This window comes from Dermacentor albipictus, chromosome 6 (assembly GCF_038994185.2).
Source record: "Dermacentor albipictus isolate Rhodes 1998 colony chromosome 6, USDA_Dalb.pri_finalv2, whole genome shotgun sequence".
Classification (NCBI taxonomy): domain Eukaryota; kingdom Metazoa; phylum Arthropoda; class Arachnida; order Ixodida; family Ixodidae; genus Dermacentor; species Dermacentor albipictus.
Window position 1 is genome coordinate 66818942 of NC_091826.1, and position 21614 is coordinate 66840555.

General features: G+C 46.8%; 1 protein-coding gene across 1 annotated transcript in view; it reads right to left on the reverse strand.

Moving 5' to 3' along the window:
- Window positions 1-2967: 2967 nt before the first annotated feature.
- The window catches only part of LOC139061144 (uncharacterized), a 182253-nt gene continuing 163606 nt past the window's right edge, over window positions 2968-21614 (reverse strand). Inside the window, exon 5 of the mRNA XM_070540765.1 lies at window positions 2968-2987. Coding sequence (XP_070396866.1) covers window positions 2975-2987 — 13 coding nt within the window. The 3' untranslated portion in view covers window positions 2968-2974. The remainder of the gene's footprint in view (window positions 2988-21614) is intronic.

A 21614-nucleotide genomic window follows, 5' to 3' on the forward strand; every position in this document is an offset into this window, starting at 1 on the left:
GATTTCAAGCGAGTGCATAAATATCATTCATGAACAATACAAATTGAAGACAACAATTCTAACAAGAAAACAAGAGAAAAGAAGCAGCAAGTTGGTTTCAGCCAAGATTTTCAGATTAGCACAGTTCAAAAATATCAACGAAATATATTGAAGACGAGAAGAGACCCTTTTTTTTAAATAGCCACTAAAACTCTGATCATAAATACATTAAAAAACACTACATACATATAGCGTTACAAGACTGTATGTAAAATGGAGACAGGCATATGGAGGTTGCAATGTTTTTTATTTTGTAGATAATCCAGGAGGGCAGAGTGAAATACTGAAGGATTTGATATATCGGCAATAATGGAGGGCAGAGAGTTCCATTCGCTGATACAGAATAGTAAAGGCGAATTTCGGTACTTCGTCCGGGCGAAAATGCGCGATACTTTGTGCGCATGATCGATACGGGTTGAAGTATGAGGGGCTGGAAAAAATGTGCGATTGGGTGAACGTCGTGTTGTTACAGTGAGCAAAAAGAAAAACGTTAGCCGAGAAGGTCGTCTGCGCATGGCAAGCGCAACTAGGTTAAGTTCCGCTTCTCGTGCTGAAGCGCTTATGAAACGTGAATTGGATGACCTGGCAAACCACGTGGCCTTGTTCTGTGCCATTCAGAGCCTCAAAGAGCTTTTCATTTCAATGCTGTAACATAAACCACTTCGGGGATTATAGCCCATATTTTAAGATTCTTCACTGCTGGGAAATTAGACCAGTAGATGTAATTATTTTGTCCTAAATTTTGTATGTTCCAAAATTAATGCCTTGGTGAAAACTCCTCGCCTGCTCTTCTGCGAAAGGTTCGTGTTGCGGTACAGTTCGCCAAAGCAGCTTGCGCCATGTGGCCAGCATTCCGTGCAGCAGCAACGGCAGTGTGACTGAGGAAGACACGTTGCCTCAAAGTCTGTCGAATGTGATTTTAGAAATGTCAAGTAATTCGCCTGCCTGCCTAAATAGATGATCGAGGAGTAACCTTGCTTTTGACGCCATATACATGAGAAGGCTGCGCGTTGTCAGTCCTCACGTTATGGAAACATATGCCTACGGGGGGACCAAGAGTGATGAATTGTCTCTCCCTACCAGTTGAGGGTAGCTCGCATTCTCATTAGTCTAGCTGGTTCACTGCGAGGTGAGTGCAAAGCCAATTGACGTTCCAAGCGAATGATGCGCGAGCGGAAGCACATTAGGGAGGCATGACTCCATGGGGTAACAAGCTTCATAAGCTCAGTTGTTCTTCTCGCATAAAAAGAAAACAAGTTACGTGAAAATGAACCTCGTGGTTGTTCATTGGTCCCAGCTATCTTCACCAAGCTTTGCTGTCCTTTGTGAAAGAAGTTTTCTTCCTATGGTGACGTAATGGGCAGAAGTAATGTTCTTGTTGCTGTGTGCTACTTTTTCGGTACTTTGGCCACTTAGTCAGGCGGTAAATGCCGCATAGAGAAGTGACAGGTCGGTGCAGACAAAGGGTGGGAGCTGGAGATTGAGGAACAAGCTGATATCAACCTAGAACAAGAAGCGCTGCTGAGCGCAAGCGCCCATGCTGCTATCTCAACATACGTACTCAGAAAAAGCTGACTGCCATGGCACGTGTGCCGCGCTAAGCACAGCCTGAACTTAGTGCAGCAATCATGGCAATTGTTAATGAGGAAGTAGAACTTCATCGCTTGAGTTATTGTGGTTTTAATAATTCAGACCAAGGCGAATATGGTAAATAAATGTGTCATGTTTCTTCCACCTCCATCAGCTTCCTGAAAAGCCAAGTGCACAAAAACAAAAGAAAATAATTTATTGCAGCAAGAATGGGATAAAAATGGCTGACACATGAAAACGGGACGAAACTGTGAATAGCAAGTAATGGAGAATACCCGAAAATGAATGGCGTGATGGAAAGAAACTTTACACGAGCATAAACACACAAAACGTGTTAAAAGTATTCAGACAACGAAAAAAAAAAGGCTACACCAGCAGGGCACCGAATTATTTACTCAACGTGCGATTGTTTTCGAAAGAAACAATATGACAGTGTTTCTTCTGCTTCGGCAAATGAGGACGAATTAAGGTAGCAAAATTAGGTGAGTCGCTGCATAACAATTCGCCGAAACAATTGGTTGCATAAAAAATTGGGCACGCCACATCATCATCGCCTCCAACGTGCAATACAGTGATTCCCTCGACCAATAGCTTGAAGATATTGGCATCTCAGCCAATTAAGCACTTCGACTGTGCTGGGGCTGTTCACCTACTGTCTCTGAAGCCTTGCAATTGTCTTCTGATACCTGCAAATTTGCCCTTGAATGTATATGACGTCCGTAGGTTTTAGAGTATTTTGAGGAAGGAATAGCTGAGATTCCTACAATAGTTAAATGACACAGACTGAAGATAAGAAATACTAAAGCTTTCAAAGCTTTTCTATGTAGATTCTACACGCGTTTGTGTAGAGCGTACTTTTCTGATCTAGCACAGTGACTCTATCTGGTATTAGTGTATGTCATCAAAAAGAATGGCTATAAATGAGGCACAGTTATAAATGCTAACAAACCATACACTTTCTACGCCAAGGACTCATCACAGAAATAAAACCTGAAAATACGTTTAATGAGCGAAATGCAAAGCAGCTAAAAATGCTCGAGCGCGCTTAGCATGGTACTGAGGTTGAGAGAGTGCGCATCACAGCCATACTACAGATGTTGCACGTGCACTGCTTTAAAAATATTCACATTTGTTTTGAACAACTAGCACACCACACTTTTTTGAAAGCCATTGCGCGCATTCTTCTTCAATAAATAGACATAAAGCTCTCAGCAGCGGACGGCATGTGTTCATAGGCGACGTTTTTCTTAACGTACCATTTCATTTTCCTTTCTTTTCTAACTTCGTTGTTGCTCGAAACGTGCCTCGTAGCTCGGACGCTGCCAGGTCGATGTTATCGCTGGTATCACCAATCATTGCTGCGAATGATAAAAAGGGAAACGGAAAACAAGGATGGAAAATGAACCTCAGCGGTACAAATAGGCAGCCGCAGTTTATGTCTCCAAAGCTGCCATTCCCCCCCTCCGTCACTCGTTGATGCGGCTGACGGGGACACAACAAAATAAGAAGAGGCTAACCCCTGCATTCTTAAACACGCCTTCACATGAAGCTTGTTGTCGACTCAGCCACATCGAGGCGACGGGGCTTATTTCAGTCAAGGCAGCATCGCTTTTCATGAATCCTACTCCACCTTTCCTCCGCCGAGGAAAGCCTTGAAAAAGCGCCCTTGACTCATGTGACGCGCACCGACCGAGAAAAGCGTCTGATATCGAGACTACTCTTAAATCTGCTTACCAAAAGTCCCCTCATTTAAAACAAATATATGTTTCCGTTAATTAGTCTTCGTAATCAAACCACCGCATGGCGCAATGCGCAACTTTAGCTTGGCAACGGTACCACTGTGAGCACTCGACTGATAGATCAAGCGGGATCTGGGTGTGAGATCTGGCAACAATCGCACCCCAACAGCTGAGAGCGTGGCGCGTGGCTGAGAACCAAGAAAATTTGCGCCGGCATTTGTACGCAGCTCGTTGCTTCCTGGTGTTTGGTGGCCGACGTTGCCGTTGGTAATCGCGGTTATGATGGGTGATTATGTCATTTTGCGTATGGTGACCGAGGCGGATTGACTTCGAAGGAGGCCACAGATGGAACGGCCGATGGGCAGCTTTGTTTACCTTCAAGATTCAAGATTGATTGGTGCTGAAAGTTTGGTGAAAGCAAGAACAGGACAGAAAATACGGGTGAGTGAACTATTTTTGCATAAAAGCACATTATGTTGATGCGAATCTCGCAATGTTGCTGCAGCGCTGTCGATAAAACGTTTCCAATGTGCTCAATCATGACTGTTGTTCATGTTGCGTGCTTTAGCACCAGAAGCAAATCTGAGGCAGCATAAGCTTGCGCAAAACATTTTTTTAATAATTGGAGCTTGAGGGAGATTCGGCCCGACAGTTTGTTATTGGTGCCGCTTTTTTAAACGAAAATGGAGAATGCACGATCAGCGCCTATGTCCACCGATCAATTCAGTATCGAGTATGAAATCTTTCAGTATTGAGGAGAAACCATTATAGTATACATGAGGCAGAATGCATACGGTTGTGTGCGTAGCAACGGCAGGTTGAAGAAGAGCGTTCTTGAGTCCTGTACTTTGTTGTAGGAACCATGGCGGTCAGTCGCTTTGTTCAAATTATAGTACACATAGTCAAGGAACCAACACTAGTGCCTGCATTTCCAGTGATTCCTCACTTCACATACCCGCTACGCCATGTTTTAATCTTCTGAAAATTCCCTTCTCAGTAGCTCATCACGGGCATCAGTGTTTTTTCTCCTTACTTTTTCAATTTGGTATGTGGTAGCACCTGATGCATGTTCCATAACCTGTGCTTTGGGTTCATGCTGTGGCCACATTTTTCTTTTGTTGTGCTATGTCTTATCATTTCCGTTGCTTAGGTACACTGATTTTACTTATCGCGCCAACGCCCAGTGGACATAAAATTTTTGGCATTCTGATGCACGATGTGGGCTTTAGAAGGACCAGATGATGAAAAAAATCAATATCTGTGCTGCAAAGAGAGGCTGGCGCTAGACCTGAAAGCATCGATAGATGCGGTGCCTGCCCTGTTGGGATCGTACCAGCCCTCTTCTCTGAAAGAACCTAGGTGCTCATGAAGTATTTGACTAACCTACTCGTTAATTAGTCTATGCTGATCTTCGTGAACTTTGTAATAATATTCATGTTAGGTCTCCCTACACTGACAAAAGGGGCGAAATGGACACTCTGTTATACACTCAGGTATACCACAATGAAATGAACTGAAAGTTTTATTCCAGTTCAAATGTCATATAAACTTGTTTGGAGACGATATATTTATCATTAATATGTGTGAAGTCATCAGTTGCCTATGATGCGTTGCGATTGCGATGAGAGCTTTTTACTGCCCACAATTTGTGATGCAGCAGTTTCGTAGCATTTGTAGCCAGCACTTTAGTACACTGAAGCTACTTCAGCATGAGCTAGTGTACATTAAGGAATATTCCATAATCTTATGGTTATTCGCAGCTTGTCTGAAGTAATGGTAGTGATGCACTCTATACTGTATTTTTCAGGATCGTCATTGTGACATTGTGCATCATCATTTGGCCTAATTTGGCATCCTACAAGACAGGCTGCTACCCTGCGTTTTGTTCCTCGGTCAATTGGTGAACTTCTGCAAGCCCCATGGAAGCCAGCTGTCATCCCTATCCAATGGTAGAAATTCATTGTTCCGACACTCATAATTCATCTCAAGGTGAAGCTAGAACCAGAGCAGAAACAGCATACATTCTGCAAGGGTTCACGATTGCACGCCGTCGGGTGTTTACACCTGACAGGCTACTCGCTAGAATACAGATGGCGCTTTATTCTAAAATATATTTTTAAGCAGTATGCTTCTGTTTGCAAGATCTGTTTGCAAGTTCACCCTGTATTTGCATACCATCAAAGTACGAAAGGACGAGTATAATGTTAACTTGTTTCAGAAAAAATTATTACAATTGGATTGACCAGAAATTATTAAGGGGTAAATACTATTTTAATAAATATGGCTGAAGATTAAAAAAACTGTATAAAAAATAAAATCACTTGCACTACAACGTGTCTTTGAAGGCAAATGCATGCAAATTGCTCTTAGTGGTGATGTTTGAGCTGATAGGATGTCAGATGTGGTAGGATAGACGTCTGAGGTAGAATATTGCGACAAATATTATAGTGCAGCAGGACACATTATCTAGAGCTCTTCACTTGCACACCAATGCAAGCGCATCACGCACAGCACACTTGGAAAGGCAGTTGCTTTGCGTGCTTGTGTTGGCAGGCTAGTTCCTGCATAAGACAAGAGGTTGGTGATAAATACACAATAATGTCTAGGAGCACGATGATAGGCTTAGGTACTGTATTTGTTTTCCTTACTATAATTTCCGTACTAATTAAATTCGTTTAAGACTTGTTATGTTCTAGAGCGCGATTTTTTTAGTATAATAAGCTCACTCTTTTTATCTCTATTTGCAAAGAAACATTTTTCAGCTGGTTTGACGCTTGCAAAGCCAGACCGACATACAGAGATGTAACACTTACACAATCAACGCACTAGCGAGTTGCAATGTTCGCAAAAGGGTACGCGAGAGATATATGCTACCACTTGCTAGCAATGTCTGTACTAGGAGCTTTCACTGCACTGCTATAGCTTTTTTTTCATTATAAAAAATGGTGTGATGTGCAAAAAGTATACTCTGTTGTATTGTTATTGTGTCCTTCACTCAAATAAAATATTCCGTTCACCTGTGTGTACATGCAGGTATAATTCTGAATGCCGTTTCATAACTGGCCACTTCTTCGTTTTGCTCGGATGTTCATAGGAATGTTAAGCTAATTAAACTCAATATTTCGAAGCAAGGCTCACGCAATTATTGGCTGCGGCTTTAAATTCTACCAACTGCACATGGTCCACGCAAAACTGTAGTACCTTATTTTGTTTTCCCCAGCGCAACTAGCTGAATGAAATTAAAGAAAATTGAAAAAAAAATTAAGTAAACGCTCCTGCTCGTTTACAGAGATGATCTCCTCGCTGCTGTGCGCTTCGCCCTCCTTGGTTCAGAGTAGTCAGTGACGATCTACGCTAATGCAATCCGCGCGAACACGGACGACTGCCGGCCCTTGCACAAGCAATACACGCACACAGGCAATTCACGCACTAATCGCAGGAATTTTCGTCGTTGTTTTCATGGGTTTGAAGTCCGCCGCAGTTATGTTCCGCGGGGTGCTTGAACTGATGCGCCCTTGTACGATCAGCCGCGAGAAACACGTAAGTGCTCTGGCGCCAACAGTAGTTGTGGAGCGCTAATAATATAAAATATTATTAGTTGTGGAGCGCTCGCACGAAGAATACCTGAATGCAGGTCAACAACTGGGTCATGCCAGGAGTAATACGACAGTCACTGCACTAGCTTGCAGTCTTCGTGACTGGACGGCCGATCTGTCTCGGCGCCGCAGTGGAATAATTCCGTTGCCGAAGCGCTCCAGGGGATTGCACCGGTCTCAAAAACGAAGCCTTTGAAAATGCGGAGTATCGTTAACTAAAGAAAAGCTACAAAGGGAACTGGCGCCCATCCGAGAAAGCTGACGAGGCCAGCGACAGATAAGAAGGCCGCCGTGTTTACGCACTAACTTCACCCAAGGAGCGATTCAAGGTAGCTGCGAGGCTACCTTGACATTCTCGAGTAAAATGCTCCAGCTTTCTTTCACTCAAGACGCGGTTTTAGTGGAGGGCGATTTGTGAAATGAAAAAGCGCACTCAAGGAGCATTTCGAGTGGAGGGTCGAGTGAAAATGCGTCTGTGAATACAGGGGATGGCCTCGTTCGCGCTTGTTTCGATTCTGATGGTTTGCGCTTGTATGCGTGACGCGCATCGTGTAGTACTTTGGGAAGCCGCGCGACGCTAGTTATTACACTGGAACCTTCGACGAGTCACGTATAAGAGCCGACGCGCTTGACCGTCAGATACATTTTTCGGCGATCGCAGACTGCGCTACATGCCCCTATCAAATTCTTTACCTCAACATATCGCCAAAGCAAAACGCGTATGTAGCTGCGCTCAAATTTTGAATTGGGGAGTATCGTAATCGTCGGTGCATTTTTTATTACCTCACGCTGCCGGCGCCGTAATAACCGCTAAACCTCGCACGCTACATGCATCTGGTGGTGCCGCTAGGAACCCGGCGGAACGCGTGCTTCGCTGGGATTGGCTGCGTGGGCTCGTTCGTTCTGCCGTCGTTAATGCGTCACGTTCGTTCGATCACGCCGCTGCCGAGGCCAACGCTCAACACAAGAACGGGCGCCTGAAGAGCTGCACTCAAAAACGCGATTTCTCATTTCGATGTACTTAGATCGGAGACCCTGAGCTAAAGCATTCACTAGACTATGCACCTTTTCAACGCGAGCACTCTGCGCTTCACCAACATTGCTACTCGCGCTGTGCTACTCGCGCGTGAACCCCCAGCAAAAGTTTGGACTTTTCCGCTCGAGCCATCGTACTTCAGCGCCACATTTAAGAGAGATTGTTCCAGGTTTCTCCGATGAAAACGTTTGTTCTTTACGATATAACCATAACTACGCAAAGTTTCCCTGATACTGTTTGATGATTCATGTACAAAGAAACAATAGGGTGTAAGAAAGGACGCAACATCAGTGGCGAGAACGTTGTAGTTGGAGTGATGGGGACATGCGGTGGGAGCACAAACAGAATTATCGCTCATGCTCGAGAGCGGGCGGTAGCCTTCTCTCCTATTCGAAGGAAGAGATCGCACAGCACACAGCGTCGTCTGAAGTTACATTCATTTCGTCTTTTAGTGGTGTACAGTATGGTAACACAAGTTTATATATAGTTAGGCCCTTCTTATCTCGAAAGCACACCGCCTTTTAGTAGGAATAACGCGATTTCAATGAGATCTTCAGCTATCATAAACATAAATGACCACGCATAATTCAGTCTCTTAGAAGCTTGAGTTGATTCGATGTTCCAGTCTCTAATGCGACATCAGAACTGTCAATGGAGCCAGTCTAACACTGAAGGAGCTAACAAACACAGTCTCAAAAAGCCTCCGTGCATGCTCTGGGTAAGCAGCAATTGTTGTCTGAACATGTAATTAGCATTTGGGGTAACTATAACATTTAAGTGCGCCATATTTCATATTAATAATCGTTCTTCATGTCCTCTAACGTAACGTCGCAAGGCACAATTAGAAACAAGGTACACATACATCGTTACAGGCGCCATCGATGAAATATAACGATGAGTAACGAAGAGTAGTCATTCAAAGGCGATGTGCACTGTAATGCACATGCACTGTAATGCACAACGTAATGCTGCTACCCGCTACCCGCTCAGCCGCCACTGCCGGTGAATGCAGATTGTTGCCACCGTCATGCTTTCGAATGGCAGAAAAAAAAATAAGATGATTGCTGTAGTAATGCTTTTTTGCAGTTCGGGTTCCGGTGTTCCATTCTTCGTCGGAGGCTCAAGTACCCCGGATTACGATAGGCAGCCATGATGAAACGTAGGCAGGAACCGATAGAGACGAGGTGGTCAAGACATGCTTACAGGTCCCCTCAGACATCTAAGCCCAGACCACACATATGCTCGCGCACGCGCGCAAGAACTCGCGTCTGCGAGCACACGCATGCGCAGACAGTGCGGCACGGTTCGTATGCGTCGTAACGCGGCGCGATCTCGGTGTACAGCTTCTCTCTCGTATCGCGCGCTTGGGCAGCCTCGCGTCGGTGCGCCTGGCTACGCAGCACCCCTACGGCGCCGTGCACTCATCTCTGTTAAGCAGATTTGTATCATGCAAGAAAGTGCTTATTCTTTCCTGTGTGTGCTGATCTAACAGGCGTGAAAATATAACAATTATGTTTATAGATATAGAAGCAATGTGAAAGACGGTCTCTAACGAAGTACGATGTGGCTTTTTCCAAGGCTCCTATGAGCGAGCCCACTGAGCGCGCACTGTCGCGCTAGTGGCGCGTCTTTGTGGGTGCAAACCGTCATTCCTCGACACGTGAGGAAGGTGGAAGGCGCGTAGACGCGAGCTCGCGCGAATCCGCAAACATACGCGTGGTACTGGTTTTACATGTAAATAAATTTCAGATAACTAAAGTGAATTGCTACTCTTCGACTCTTCTAATGACTCTTAGAGCCCAGACTACTATACAGAGCATTGGTGATCGATCTGCAATTATGATTACAGCCTAGAGTACATTTGACGTACATTGCACGGAGCCTAACTGCCCTATATGCAAAGCAGATTTCGGCCAAGATTAATAAATATCATTTTGATTATTATGCGTCATGAGCTATATATATATATATATATATATATATTATAATACCGAGACCGATCAAGTTGCCCAGCGCTGTTTATTCCAAAAAAGGCAGCGCCCGCAGCTCACGCGCGAAGAAGTCGAAGAAGAGGGAAGATGATGATGGCTATGTACAAATGAAAACGACGAAGTACGTTAATAGTGCTTACACTAACTTCCCCCCGTCATGGAAGCGGCCAGCCTGGCCGCAGATGAGAGATTATCTAAACGGGGAGTGAAGGGCTTCATCCGCGACACGTGAACGATTTCGGCATTCCGGCGGCGCCGGTCAGTGACGGAGTGTACTGGGTGGACGAGATAGTTCACTGCAGATGTTTGCTGCACAACTGTGTATGGACCAATGTAGCGTGGAAGGAACTTCTCACAGAGGCCTGGGGTGCGGACTGGAGTCCAAAGCAGGACTTGGTCTCCTGGGTGAAAACGTAGGTCACGGCGTTTGTTGTCGCAGTAACGCTTGCGCTCAGCTTGGGTAGCTTCCGTGCTTTGCTGGGCGATTTGACGGCAATGTGCAACTCGGGCAGCAAAATCTTCTGGAAGCGACGCGTTAGGCGAAGAAGGTGCGAAAAATAGTTCTCTGTCGAATATGGTGGAAGGAGATCGTCCATACACAAGGAAGAAAGGGCTGTAGCCGGTAGTCCGTTGAATAGCAGTATTATATGCGAATGTCACAAAAGGAAGAATTTTATCCCAGTCAGTGTGGTCAGGACGGATGTACATGGCAATCATGTCAGACAGCGTACGGTGGAAGCGCTCAGTAAGGCCATTGGTTTGCGGATGATAAGTAGAAGTAGATTTGTGGACGGTATTAGTGGCTCGAAGAACTTCCTCGAGAACTTGTGAAATGAACGCCTTGCCACGGTCACTGAGAAGAACGCGAGGAGCCCCGTGGCGCAAGACGATGGCGCGCAAGAAAAAGTCGGCGACCTCAGAAGCGGTGCCGGATCGCAGAGGGGCAGTCTCGGCATATCTTGTTAAATGGTCGACCGAAGTGACAATCCAACGGTGACCGGAGGGTGTCAACGGCAAGGGACCATATAAATCAATGCCAACAAATTCAAAAGGTGCGTCCGGGCAAGGGAGAGGTTGTAGTAAACCGGCAGGAGGGGATGTCGAGCGTTTGCGGTGCTGACATGACGCACAAGAGGCAATGTATTTGGCCACCGTTGTTGATAGGCCAGGCCAGAAGCAGCGGGTCTTTATGCGGTCGTAAGTCTTGTGGAAGCCTAAGTGGCCAGCCGATACATCGTCGTGAAGTGCCTCTAATACCCGCAAGCGAAGGCAGCGAGGTAGAACTGGGACCCACCGGTGACCTGTTGGGTGGTAAACGTAGCGGTGTAGCACGCCACCTTGAAGGCGGAATTGTCGAAGTTGGCGTCGCAAGCGGCTGTTGGGTGGTTCGGTGAACCCACTAAGGCGATCCATGAGAGCTCGACAGTAGGAGTCGGCCCGCTGAAGCGAGACGAAATCAGAGCGTGATGAAAGCGTAACTTGGTCCAGGGGCGTTATCGAGAGTTGGTGGGAGGCAAGCGTATCATCGGAACGACGTGGTTGGAAAGACGACGGCGCGTTACCGGGAGAGAGTGAGAGTGGGCAACGAGACAATGCGTCTGCATCATGATGGCGTTTTCCAGACTTGTATGTTATAGTGAAGTCATATTCCTGCAAGCGCAGTATCCAGCGTCCTAAGCGTCCTGACATGTTTTTCATTGATGACAGCCAACACAGAGCATGATGGTCGGTGACGATGGTGAAGTGGCGGCCGTAAAGGTATGGGCGAAATTTCTGAATCGACCAAACGATAGCCAGGCACTCTTGCTCTGTAATGGTGTAGTTCCGCTCAGCTGGAGAAAGTGTTCGGCTGGCATATGCTATGACTTGCTCTTTAGATTCTTTATCACGTTGCAGAAGTACTGCGCCAATACCTTGTGCGCTTGCGTCAGTATGGAGTATGGTGGGGGCACGATTATCGAAGTGGCGAAGCACTGGTCCGGAAGTAAGATGCCGCTTGAGAGCTTGAAAAGCCGACTCGCAGTCGCTAGTCCACGTGAAAGAGGCACCGGTAACCAGTAGCTTGTGTAGAGGAGCTGCTATTGCTGCGAAGTTGCGTATAAATCTACGAAAATATGACGCCAAGCCGAGGAAACTACGTAGATCTTTCTGTTGCCGGGGGCGAGGAAACTGAAGAACGGCACTAATCTTTTCGGGGTCAGGCTGGATGCCAGCTTTTGAGACGACGTGGCCCAATACTTTTATTGTTTTGCTTGCAAATTTGCATTTTTTTGTATTGATTTGGAGACCAGCATTCGCAAGGCACTTGAGAACTTCGTCTAATCGATGAAGATGTTGGCTGAAGTCAGACGAAAAGATGACAATATCGTCCAGATAACAGAGGCATGTCTTCCATTTTAGACCACGAAGGACGTTGTCTATCATGCGTTCAAATGTGGCAGGAGCATTACAAAGGCCAAAAGGCATCACGTTAAATTCATAAAGGCCATCCGGTGTAGCGAATGCGGTCTTTTCTTTGTCAGTCTCGTTCATCGGAATTTGCCAATATCCTGACCGAAGATCAAGGCTGGAGAAATACTCCGCCCCTTGTAGTGTGTCCAAAGCGTCGTCAATTCGAGGGATTGGATATACGTCCTTGCGTGTAATCTTATTGAGCGCTCGATAATCCACGCAAAAGCGAACTGAGCCATCTTTTTTCTTTACCAGGACCACGGGAGACGCCCATGGGCTAGATGAAGGTCGTATTATCTTCCGCGAAAGCATGTCAGCAACCTGTTGTTCAATGACCTTTCGTTCGGACGGCGATACACGATAGGGGCGTCGTCGTATAATAGCGGAACCATCGGTTTCGATGCAGTGTGTAGCCGCAGGAGTTTGGCTCAACACAGGGGAACAGCTGTCGAAACAGGCTTTGTGTTTTGCCAAGACCACCATTAGGGCTTCGGACTGCGCGGCTGTTAGGTCAGAACCAAGAACGGCTGGAGGAGGGAAAGAATCATCCAAACCTGAGGTTGGGGCTGGCGATGAAGAAGGGCAAAGCGTGACTAGAGAGATAGGTTGAGTGTCCGCGAGGGTTGCCACAGTCATCCCTTTGGGCAGCATCACAGGATCTGGGGTCGTGTTGCAAGCAGACAGAAGGGCGCAGCCGCGTGAAAACCGGACGAGACAGGTGGCAATGAGAATTCCGCGAGAAGTACAGCGGGAAGAAGGGGCGACTAGGGCGTCTCCGTCGGCGATTTGACTGGATGTTACGGCTACAACGTCGTCGTGACCAGGACGCAGGACGTAGTCGGCAGCGATGGTCAAGTTCACGCATGAAAGTGAAGAGTCCGCAACAGGTTCAAGCTCTGTATCCGTGATGTGGACAACTTCCTCTCTACATGAAATGACGGCTGAAGCAGAATGTAGGAAGTCCCAACCCAGTATAATTTCATGGATACACGTTGGAAGGATGAGAAACTCGATGTGGTGGCGTATGCCGTCGATGAGAACACGAGCAGTACACTGTCCGTCAGGGTGAATGAATGCATTATTAGCACCACGCAAAATAGGTCCAAGATAAGGCGTTTTTACTTTACGGAGCCGCGAACACAGATCACTCCGCAGAACAGAAACGGCGGCACCGGTATCGATGAGAGCTGACGCGGGAACACCTTCGACAGTCACAGAAAGCATGTTGGCCGGGCGAACAGGAGGAATTTTTGAAGACCGATAAGAAGCAGTTTCCCCTCCAAAAACTGCAACAGTTAGTTTTCCGAGTGCTGGTCGACAAAATGGGAAGTGGGGCGAAGCGGTGATGTAGAGCGCCGGTAAGGGGATGGAGAACGACGTCTGGCCGAACGGGAACTATGAGGCAGATTGGGAGCAGCTGGTGGAGACGGAGAACGCTGTGGCGGGGACGAGTACGGTCCGGAATAGTAGTCGGCTGATCGGCGAGTGCGGTCTCTTTCGTGCTCAGCATAGCCTCGCCTTTCATCCTGCTGGCGCCGGCGGCAGAAGCGGGATATATGGCCGCGTATACCGCAGTAAAAACAAACCGGACGAGGTGGACGCCACTGAGGGTACGACGGCGCAGCAAGTGCTCTGGGTCCCATCGAAGCCAAATGGTCATAGGAAACGCCAGTAGGCACGGAAGGCACGGAAGGCACGGTAGGGGTGGGTAGCGAAACAACATCCGCGTAGGTAGGTGTGGAGCGCGCTACCGGAGCAAGATGCGTCGTGGGCGTGGTCATCGCTGTCAACTCCTGCTTTACGACCTCGCGCAAGTCGAAGGTGGGGGTTGGGGCGCAGGCAGCAGGTGGACGGCTGAGGTCTTGTAGGTGAAGCTCTTCGCGGATGATGGTGCGGATAAGAGCACGTAGATCTGGAGAATGGGGAACCTGAGGATCGCTGCTGTCATGGGGAAGACGAATAGACTGCAGCTCGTCGAGGCGTTGACACGTTGAAGTGATGTCTTGGACAGAAGCCGGATTTTGCACGATTAAGGCGTTGAATGCGACAGGCCCAATGCCTTTTAAGATGTGGCGAACGCGTTCGGCTTCCGTCATGCTAGGATTCGCACGGCGGCACAGAGCCAAGACATCCTCTATGTATGAGGTGTAAGACTCTTGGGGAAGTTGGCGCCGCGTTCCCAGCTTCTGTTTGGCGACTTCTGCACGGCCAGACGAGGAAGCGAAGATTTGCCGCAGCTTCGAGGTAAACGTGGACCAATCCGCGATGTCGGATTCGTGGTTGAAATACCACGTCTTTGCAACACCGGTCAAGTAGAAGGCGACGTGCCTCAATTTCTGGGTGTCATTCCACTTGTTGCAAGAACTCACGCGGTCGTAGTGGTCGATCCAATCGTCTACGTCATCACCGCGGAGTCCGGCGAAGACAGAGGGATCGCGCTGAGGGCTCGTCACAGTCCAAGAGGGCGCCGCAGGCGGGGTCGTCTCTGTGGGAGGGTTAGAGGCGCCGGAAGGGCCGGGGTTGGAAGTGTCCATTGTTGTAGGGGTAGCTGGGTGCAGGCGGCGACCGGAACGGAGCTCCAGGGAGGACGGGAACGCGAGAGGACGTCGGGATCTTGACGTACCTCCACCACTTTATAATACCGAGACCGATCAAGTTGCCCAGCGCTGTTTATTCCAAAAAAGGCAGCGCCCGCAGCTCACGCGCGAAGAAGTCGAAGAAGAGGGAAGATGATGATGGCTATGTACAAATGAAAACGACGAAGTACGTTAATAGTGCTTACAATATATATATATATATATATATATATATATATATATATATATATATATATATATATATATATATATATATATATATATATATATATATATATATATATAGCAGCCAAGCAAACGAGGTTGGTAGGCAATTGGCGCGTCCACAGACACTATTGCCGATGAGGGTCGAAATTTTTGTAGGCCACATTGCTTGGGATGTGGGCCTGCTCTTAACGATATTGGAAAGAAAAACTATTTTCTCTTGATCTACAACCGCGCCTGTCTTTCTGATAATCGCATCGTGGCATCGGCGAGATGCCATGATGTGCTTATCCTGATGTGGACATACTGCTCGGCCGGTCCGTACTTCGGCGGCGTCTCTTGTCGGCAAAGGGTTTGGGACGGGGCGCCGCCACACTGCGTGCATCAGTCTCACTGGAGGTGTGTTTGCCGGGACCACTTATGGCTGTCCGCGGGCTGAATCCGAACGTGGAGTTACCAAGACCGTGTTCTACGATTCTGTTTTTCGAACCGGTAGCCCGCCTCCAATTCCCGCACTTGTCCCCGGACCATAACGCGAGCTTTCCGAGCACCCAACAGCTAAAAGAAAATTCAAATGCTTGCTGCCCGGATGCGTAGGGGAGTGGTCCCATGCTCCGTACGCATGGTACTTGAGCCACTCGCGACGCCGTGAAAGTACACAAAGCAGAAATACGGCCTTAAAGCACTTTTCTATGCTGTAATAAGAAATGCGTAGTCTAGTATTTATCTGTTGTGGGTTGGCCAGCCAAAGTCTGCAAATGTATTAAAAAAAATGAAGAAAAAAATTATCTCGTTGTTTGCGTGGTATGAGATTCATGAAGTGCTTGGACATCTATCCACCGCCAGGATATTGTTTGTAGTATTACTGCGTAAGTATACATGGAGTAGATAAAACAATTAAACTAACAACAGCTGGGCTAACGCGTAAGCTTGGACGGCTTATGTAGGATGTATGTACCAGCTAAGGCGACAAGAAAAGAACATCACAGCTTTTGTGTCAACAAAGTCAGGCTTCCTTCTGACTTATCGGCAACACCTCTGCAACATTCGCAGAGGAAGCTAATCATTCGCCTAAGATTTTGTCAATATAACGCTTGTAAAGTCTGGCCGGTTGAATGTTCTTGAGAAAAGAGAATTACAATGAAGCAGCTTTCTAACAGAGGATGCTTGATTTTTATTGTTTTCAGTGCTGTGATACGTAGATAACATTAAAGGGTGATACATGGTTGGTCTCTAAAGAGAAGTGAGAAAACGATGTGCAGTACTAAAACATATATGACATTACAAGCAAATAGACAAATGGCATGGCAAACCCTCACGAAGTGTTTCCTTCTTAGCGCCGCTATACGTAGACGCTGCTCATGTATACTTATTGCCAGGCACGTACCCAGGATTTTTTTTCGGGGGGGGCCCACCACCTCCATCATCATCATCATCATCCTGTTTTATGTCCACTGCAGGACGAAGGCCTCTCCCTGCGATCTCCATTTACCCCTGACCTGCGCCAACCGATTCCAACTAGCGCCCGCGAATTTCCCAATTTCATCGCTCCACTTAGTGTTTTGTCGTCCTCGATTGCGTTTCCCTTCTCTTGGTACCCATTCTGTAACCCTAATGGTCCAACGGTTATCTAACCGGCGCATTACATGACCTGCCCAGCTACATTTTCTCCTCTTGATGTCAATTAGGATATCATCTATACCCGTTCGCTCTCTGATCCAAACGGCTCTCTTTCTCTCTTTTAACGTTATGCCTAGCAATCTTCGTTCGATCGCTCTTTGCGCGGTCCTTAACTCATTCTCAAGTCTCTGCCCCATATGTCAGCACTGGCAAAATGCACTGATTGCACACCTTACTTTTCAATAATTATGGTAAGCTTCCAGTCAGGAGCTGGCAATGTCTGCCGTATGCGATCCAACCTATTTTTATTCTTCTGTGAATTTCCTTCTCATGATCAGGGTTCCCTGTGATTAATTGACCTAGGTAAACGTACTCCTTCACAGTCTCTAGTGGCCGACTGGCGATCCTGATCTCTTGTTCCTTTGCCCGGCAATTTATCATTATCATCTTCTGCATATTAATATTCAACCCCACTCTTACACTCTCTCTGTTAAGGTATCCAATCATTTGTTGTAACTCGTCTGCATTGTTGTTGAATAGAACAATGTCATCGGCAAACCGAAGGTTGCTGAGATATTTGCCGTCGATATTTACTCCTAAGCCTTCCCAGTTTAATAGCTTGAGTTCTTCTAAGCACGCAGTGAATAGCTTTGGAGAAATTGTGTCTCCCTGTTTGACCCATTTCTCTATAGGTATCTCCCTGCTTTTCTTGTGTAGAATTAAGGTAGCTGTAGAACCTCTGTATATATTCTTACGCGAAGGACGAGTCAGTAAGACGAGAAACTATTTACAGATTATATTTACAACAATGGTTGCAGCGCTGACCGTTTAGATTCACAGCGCGAGCCCAGTTCGTTCTTCCTCCTCTTTTCTGGAGTGATGGCGCCCACGCACCTCGTTCAAACAAACAAATACCACACGCATGTAGCAATATTTTTCAAGCTTTTTACGTAAGCGTTCTGTAGTCCTTGATTACGCAGTGCCTCTAGACTGCTGGTATCTCCACTGAATCAAATGCATTTTCGTAATCTCTATAAGCCACATAGAGAGGCTTATTGTACTCTGCAGATTTCGCGATAACCTGATGGATGACATGGATGTGATCCATTGTAAGGTATCTCCTCCTGAAGCCAGCCTGTTCCCTTGGTTGACAAAATCCAGCGTTGCCCTTATTCTATTGGTGATTATTTTGGCAAATATCTTATATAATAATGGGAGCAAGCTAATGGTCCTATAATTTTTCAATTCTTTAACGTCTCCTTTTTTGTGGATTAGTATAATGTCTGCATTCTTCCAGTTTTCTGTGACCGTTGCAGTCGATATACACTTCGTATAAAGAGTCGCCAGTTTTTCAAGCATTATGTCTCCTCCATCTTCGATTAAATGGACTGTTATTCCACGTTCTCCTCCCACTCTTCATCGTTTCATGTCTTGCAGGGCCCTTCTGACCTCATCGCTAGTTATAGGAGAGTTTCTGTATCCTGTTCATTACTGTTTCTAAGTGAGGTATCGTGACTCCTCTGGGTACTGTATACAGGTCAGCTTAGAATTTTTCCGCTGCTTTTACTGTATCTTCGAGATTGCTTATGATATTATCCTTCTTATCTTTTAGTGCATACATCATGGTTTGTCCTATGCCAGGTTTCTTTTTTACTGATTTCAGGCTGCGTTCATTTTTTTACGGCTTCTTCAGTCTTTCTCATGTTATAGTTTCGAATATCAGTTATTTTCGTCTTGTGGATCAGTTCTGACAGTTCCGCGAATTGCGTAACGCTGTGCGGCCGCCAGTACGTCCCATACAACCGCGTAGAGCGCAGGACTCTGCGATTCTAGACGTACTGCGCTCACCGAGAAAGGTTAGAAAAACATACTCACATAAGCACAGCAGAGAAGTGGCTACGTGAGGCGGTTCGACCGATAACTGTAGAAGCGTCATTCAAAGCAAGTAATTATTCTCCACTTCCGGCGGCGTTTCCTCTACTTCCTTTTTAAATAAAAAGATGTTGATCCATAAATATTCTCATAAACAACGGTCAACATGTTTGGTTATTGCGTTGGCTCTCTCCCTTAGTAGATCGCTTAATTTCTCAACTCCTTGCGATTTTTGTTTCCAGTTGCCAATTTTCCACGACAAGTGCTATACAATTAGGGAAAAACAGACGAGGTAACGGGCGACAGTCATCTTGCTTATGGGTTTAAGGATTATTGCAGGGTTTCATGATGGACGCTCTTTCACATTATTTTATTTCCCACCTTATCTAACCCATATCACGTGTATATGGTTCCGGGCATCTGCCAGCATCGGGGCGAGCCGTAAGTAACTCAAGGAAATAATGAAGCACAGGGAAAACTTAAACGCTATTGGCGTTTTGTACGGCCGCAACTCGTTCCATGAGAGTATACAGACCAGCTAAGTAACAGCCGCATCCCTCTCCTGGTCCCAGGATCAGCCTAAACAAAGAAGGTTGAACTAACAAAAGCAAGAGCTATGCGCGTGACGGTTGAATAGATGGTGACAACTGAACGCATCTCGAGTTAATCGCGCGGGTGCGGAATCTATGAGAAAACTGTCCTTCACATTACAAGAGATGCCGATAACTACCGCCATCTAAAAGGAGTGAAAAAGGCAGCATAAGGCTGACCGATGAACAGCTGCCAAGTCTCAACATTAATCTGGCGGCGCTTTAGGAATGTGTGAGGAGTGGTGGCGTGGGTGGGGAGGGGGGGAGGGGTATGCCACTTGATTTCGGGGGGGGCCCGGGCCCCCCCGGGCCCCCCCCTGGGTACGTGCCTGCTTATTGCGGTTGGTCTGAGCCGAAGAACGAAGGAAAATACTTACTTTCATAAGAACTCATAGCAATTTTCTCATGCTGTCATGCACCGCCGACCAAAACAGCCCCCGCCGCAGGCAATCATCCAGGATTCCAGGATTGGGTCTACAATGTCTTTCACGCTCGAAAAGACACAGATATTTCAGCGCGTACTTTGCAAGCTCAGGCTGGATTTCGTGGCAACGCCCATGCACCTGAAGTCACGTAAAGCAAGGAGGCCCATCCAAACACAAAGTTCCGAAGGCGTTTTAATGGCGAGCGGGCTCGTCATGGCATTTCGTGGAGGCTGCGAAATCTACGGAGTGCGTGGATTGCAATTCGGAAACTTTTAATGTGAAAGATACATTGGTATTTCCAAAGTCATGATTTTAATCTTCGATTACTGAACTTTGTGGGTTTAATGCTGTTATAAAAATTTCACGCCAACGGTGTATTCGGTTTTCTGAAGTACTACATTGGACCATACGACGAGACAAGCCAAATCAACACACTATCAGACAAGTTGACAAAGCATGCAGCGAGGTCTGATGAGACGAAGCTTTTGTGGTGCTTCATTTGTGCTTTCGGGTTAACAGAAAAGATCAACATATTTTTTCACCTGCGGCAAAGGATCGAGATCAAGACACCAAAGCAAGGAAAGGTAACTGTATTGTTATGTTTTTTTCTACTTTGTCTTTATTCGTGAGGACCACATTGAGCCTCTTCAATTTTATTGTTCTCGCCACCCACAGGCTGCCATAGCCAGCCGGAGCATACGCGTTTTTCTCGTGCTTCCCCGTGAACCGCACAGCCGGTTTGTTGCGCGTTCGTTTTTCTCTGGCGACGCTTTCCGGCTAGCAGACGAAAAAAAGAAACAATACATGGGCACTCGGCGCCATATCTGCGGGGATTCAATGGATTTCAACGCGTTCGCTCGAGCGCAACCACTCCGGAAAATTTTGTCTCGCTGGTGTAAGATACCAAGCAGTATGCGTATGGCTATGTGGACCAAGCGTCTCACGTTTTCTTCGATATTTCTTCGGTAGCCACATTACGTGCCCAAAGTAGGCATTCGATTGTGGCCAACGTGCTTTCCTTTGCGTTTCTTCATTTCCGTGCTTGCGCCCCACAAAATAAAAAGGTACATTGTTGCGGGGCCGCAAATTGTCGCATGGTGAAAGTTCAATTTTGTTACTTCTTCTTTTGCAGTAAGTAATGAGCCGCGGGATGCTTCGGTTGCCGGATACTCTTATTATATTGTTACGGAAGGATGAAAGAAGAGAGAGGAAGAAGAAGATCGTGAGACGCTGGCTGCTGCGTGTTCTTGCTGTCAGCCATTTTAACCCCATTGATTCGGCTTGTATTTATATTGTAAATACAGTCTATCTATACATCCAACATCCCCGTAACATATTGGTGGAGGTGCAGGGTACCACGGCTAGAAGTGGAGCTCCGCAGTGAATGTCGCATCACCATCCTCGCCATTAATGACGGTGAGCATGCGAGATCGTGAACGTTGCCGCCTCCAACGTCACCATCGCCAGCTATCTCGCTGTTCCCTTCGGTTGTGGTTGTGCAACCTAAGGATCCGGGAACTTTCCGAGGGGCCGATGGTGCCGGTGTTGAAGACTGGTTGGCTATGTACGAACGCGTCAGTGAAATCAACAGATGGGGCTTTACGCTTATGCTAGCTAACCTGCTCTACCTAAGCGGCACGGCAAAAGTGTGGTACGAAAACCACGGAGAGGCGCTAACCAGCTGGGACCAATGCAAAGAGAAATTGCCAGAGTTGTTTGGCAAACCAGCTGGCGGTAAACTTGCCGCAAAGCAGTAACTGGCCTCCCGTGCCCAATCTTCCATGGAGTCCTATGTCTCGAACATTGAGGACGTGCTGGAACTTTGTCGTAAGACCGATCACGACATGACAGAAGCTGAGAAGAT